The sequence below is a fragment of the Tarenaya hassleriana genome, unplaced genomic scaffold, assembly GCF_000463585.1.
Source record: "Tarenaya hassleriana unplaced genomic scaffold, ASM46358v1 Cleome56, whole genome shotgun sequence".
Taxonomy (NCBI): Eukaryota; Viridiplantae; Streptophyta; class Magnoliopsida; order Brassicales; family Cleomaceae; genus Tarenaya; species Tarenaya hassleriana.
In genome coordinates this window covers 21,639-25,085 of record NW_010968188.1, presented here as the reverse complement: position 1 = coordinate 25,085, position 3,447 = coordinate 21,639, and the positions used below count along the sequence as shown (strand labels likewise).

The window sequence follows — 3,447 nt, the reverse complement described above, 5'->3', positions numbered from 1 at the left end:
GCAGAAAAGAGAGAGTTTTTGGAGATCCAAAAACGAGTTCTAAGTCTCGAGATTTCTCGGTGCACAAATCGAATTGAGATTCGAGTCCTAGCAGACAAGTTCCAATCGTTGGAATCCATCCCGAGGTGTGGATACGTGTAGAGGGCGAGGTAATCTTCCTGCCTTTCGTGATCGAACGAATTCTTCAGTTGATACAGGCCCCGGATCGATTGAGGTAAGCGTAACGTTTCTACGATTTCAATAGTAGCATGGTTCTAGGGTTTATTAAATTTTTGTTTTACATCCGCTGCGCAAACCCTAGAATCGATCTCTTAGGAATAGGATTCGCTCATGAGATCCCAGGAAAACCCAACACCGATGACCATCCACCGTTGGTGTATGGAACGGACCCCAAATGTCTAGATGCAACAAATCAAAAGGATGAGAAGACAAATGAGGAGAATGCGGAAATGATAAAGACTTTTGTTTTGCCAAAGGGGAAACATCACAATGAGATTTATTTGATGAAGAAACAGAAAAACGAAGTTGATCCAAGCCAGCAAGACCATGAATCTTGATATCGGACGGATGACCAAGACGGTGATGCCAGACATCGAAACCAGCGGAAGGAGTATTATTGCAAACTGAAGAAGAAACCAAAACAGGAGGAAGCGGGAGAGGATCCATGTCCAGAAGATAAAGGTCATGGCGACGGCTACCCTTGCCAATCGTCAACCCCCGAGAAAGGTCCTGAATAGAGTAAGCATCAGCAAAGAAAGTCACAGAGTAAGAAGTGTGTTTGGTAAGAGAGCTGATGCTAAGTAAATTAAAATGAAATGATGGAACATATAGAACAGAAGAAAGAGTGAGTAGAGGTGAAAGGAAGACAGTTCCTGACTGAAACACTGTAATCGAATCACCAGTTGGCAAAGAGACCGAGATTGGTGAGATGTCACTCATATCAGAGAACAAGGTCTTGTCATAACAGACATGGCTGCTGGCACCGGTATCTAAAATCCAGGTTGTAGAAGAAATGGGAAAATATGGGTTAGCAGTAGAAAAGAGAGGGCGAACAGGAAAAGTACCGGAGGAGTTCAGTGGTTGGGCTGCAGATGTACGATCAGCGAGAGAGTTGCTAAGCCCCTGAAGTTGATTGCTGAAATGCGAAATCAGAGAATGTGCCTATGCGAGAGCCGAAGCGCCATGCTCCGGTGCAGAAGAGCCAATAGTAGGAGCATCTGACATTGTGCTAACCATATTAACACGGTGTTGACTATTCGACGATGGTGATGGGAGAATACCAGAATGATTCCAGGAATTTGGTGCAGTTGTGCGTGATCCGGAAGATGCCAGCTTGTGGCCACGGGGATAACCATATATTTTGAAGCAACGAGAAACTGTATGACCGAAGAGACCACAGTGAGTGCACTGAGGCTTGGACTTGTTCTGTGGTCGAGAGCCAGTTCCATGAGCCTGAGAATGGAATGCCACAGAATCAGAAGGGGAAGTAACAAGTCTTTGTTGTTCTTCCTGGGAAATCAGATTGTAAGCCTTGGTGATATTAGGCAGCGGCTCCATCATCAAAATTTGCCGACGAGCTGGTGTAAATGACTCATTGAGACGCATAAGGAAGCGAACCACATTCCGAAGATCGTAGAATTCCTCCCATCGTTTCACCAAGTTGCACGAACAACCATTACAAGTACAGGTCGGGAAAGGCTCATGATTTTTGAGCTCTTCCCAAAGACCAGTCAACTTGGTAAAATATGCGTTCAAGTCCAAAGATCCTTGATGTAAACCGTCAATCTTCTGCTGGATATTGTATATCTTCGAAACATTTTTCTGTTTGAACCTATTCTCCAAACTGACCCACACGTCATGCGCATTATCGAGATAGATAATGAGACTGGAAATGTCGGCAGAAACCGAATTGTTGATCCAGGTACAGACGAGATCGTTGCACCGAGACCACAACCCAAAATCAGCAGCATCGTGTGAAGGCTGCGAAAGTGAGCCATCAACAAACCCGAGTTTGTTTTTGGCGTTGAGAGCCTTCAACATCGACCGAGACCAGACATTGAAGTTGGATTCGCCAATGAGTTTCTCAGTATTGAGCGAGGTGCTGGATGTGTCGGCAGCGTGAAGATATAAAGGGCTAGAGTAGGGATCGGATGGTAAGGAAATCATGGGGGTAGGCGTAGGGGTGGACAGATCCGACGAAGAATCAGTCGAAGCAGAGGACATTATGCCAGATAAAGGAAAAAAAATAGAAAAGGCAGGCGGAGCTTTAGTGTTGCTCTGATACTATAATAACCGGAGCAATGGTAGTGCTCTGTTACGGACGACCAAAACAGGGAGAAACAGAGGAGTCTGTGTTTAGAGAAAGTCAAAGTGGAAAAGTTTTCCTTGTATTCATATATGCGATCGGTATAGAACTTATATACAGGAAGAAATAAACAAACTTTCCTATACATCAGTTATAAGTGATAAGAATGAAATCTGTATAGATAGAACAACCATAACAACCTGTAACAAACACTATACTTTGACAATAACATCTTCTTAATTTTCCGAGCATTCAAATCTGAATCCGCTCTAAGGTCATCGAGTATCAAGCGGGCAATTTTCCGTGCCGTCAACAATCTGATTTTGCAGTTCCAAGAACACGTATGCAATTTTTTAATGTTTTGACAACAAATCTTCCTGAATCCTTATCCAAAGACGCATAAATCTTCCATTTACACCTTCCATACCACACTTCCCCTCAATTCTGTCACTTATTGACTTCTTGTAATATAAATTACACTTTTCATCTATAGCATAATCATCCACGGCCTTTTTAAATAAATCTTTGCTTAAAAAACATTGTCCTACTTGAAAAGGCTTCTTTTTACCGTCATCACTTGATTAGTCCATATAACCATCATCTATTTCATCATTGCTTTTTTCTTTTTCATCATCACTATGATCTCTACCATCATTATTCCAATCTCCATCGTCACCATCACCTTCTCCATCATCCCGACCTTATATATGGCTAATTTTACTTTCACATACTCTACTTCTACCATCATCATTATTTCCAAAAATTGTTCCAATATATAACTCATCATCACTGCCATTATCTAACTCTATGTTGGTTTAGTGCACTATAATGTACTGTTTATGAGATTTATTTAGATACATTTGATGTATTGATACTTTCTATGGTTTATGAGAGTATTTGATTCATTACATGTTCTTGCATACTAGATGTGTTATGAAATCCATGTATCATTATGAATGATACTAAACTCCCTAGTCTTGTGTCATTATGGGAATGATGACATAATAAGACTAGTATGATGTGTGATTGATGATCGTATAGATTATCATGGGTATTGGATACGATCACAGTCATAGGTATTCGTTGGAGAACGGAATACTGGATTGACCCGCATGAGATTGTCACATGGACTAGCGTCATGA

The 3,447-nt window shown here is 41.6% G+C and overlaps 1 protein-coding gene across 1 annotated transcript; it reads right to left on the bottom strand.

Moving 5' to 3' along the window:
* Positions 1 to 1,161: 1,161 nt before the first annotated feature.
* On the bottom strand, positions 1,162 to 2,223 carry LOC104798676. Its single transcript, XM_010520852.1, has one exon. The coding sequence runs from the start codon at positions 2,221 to 2,223 to the stop codon at positions 1,162 to 1,164; it is 1,062 nt and encodes a 353-aa protein (XP_010519154.1).
* Positions 2,224 to 3,447: the final 1,224 nt, after the last annotated feature.

Coding starts and splice junctions, on each gene's coding strand:
- LOC104798676 (XM_010520852.1), bottom strand. CDS start 2,223: ATGTCCTCTGCTTCGACTGATTCTTCGTCGGATCTGTCCACCCCTACG.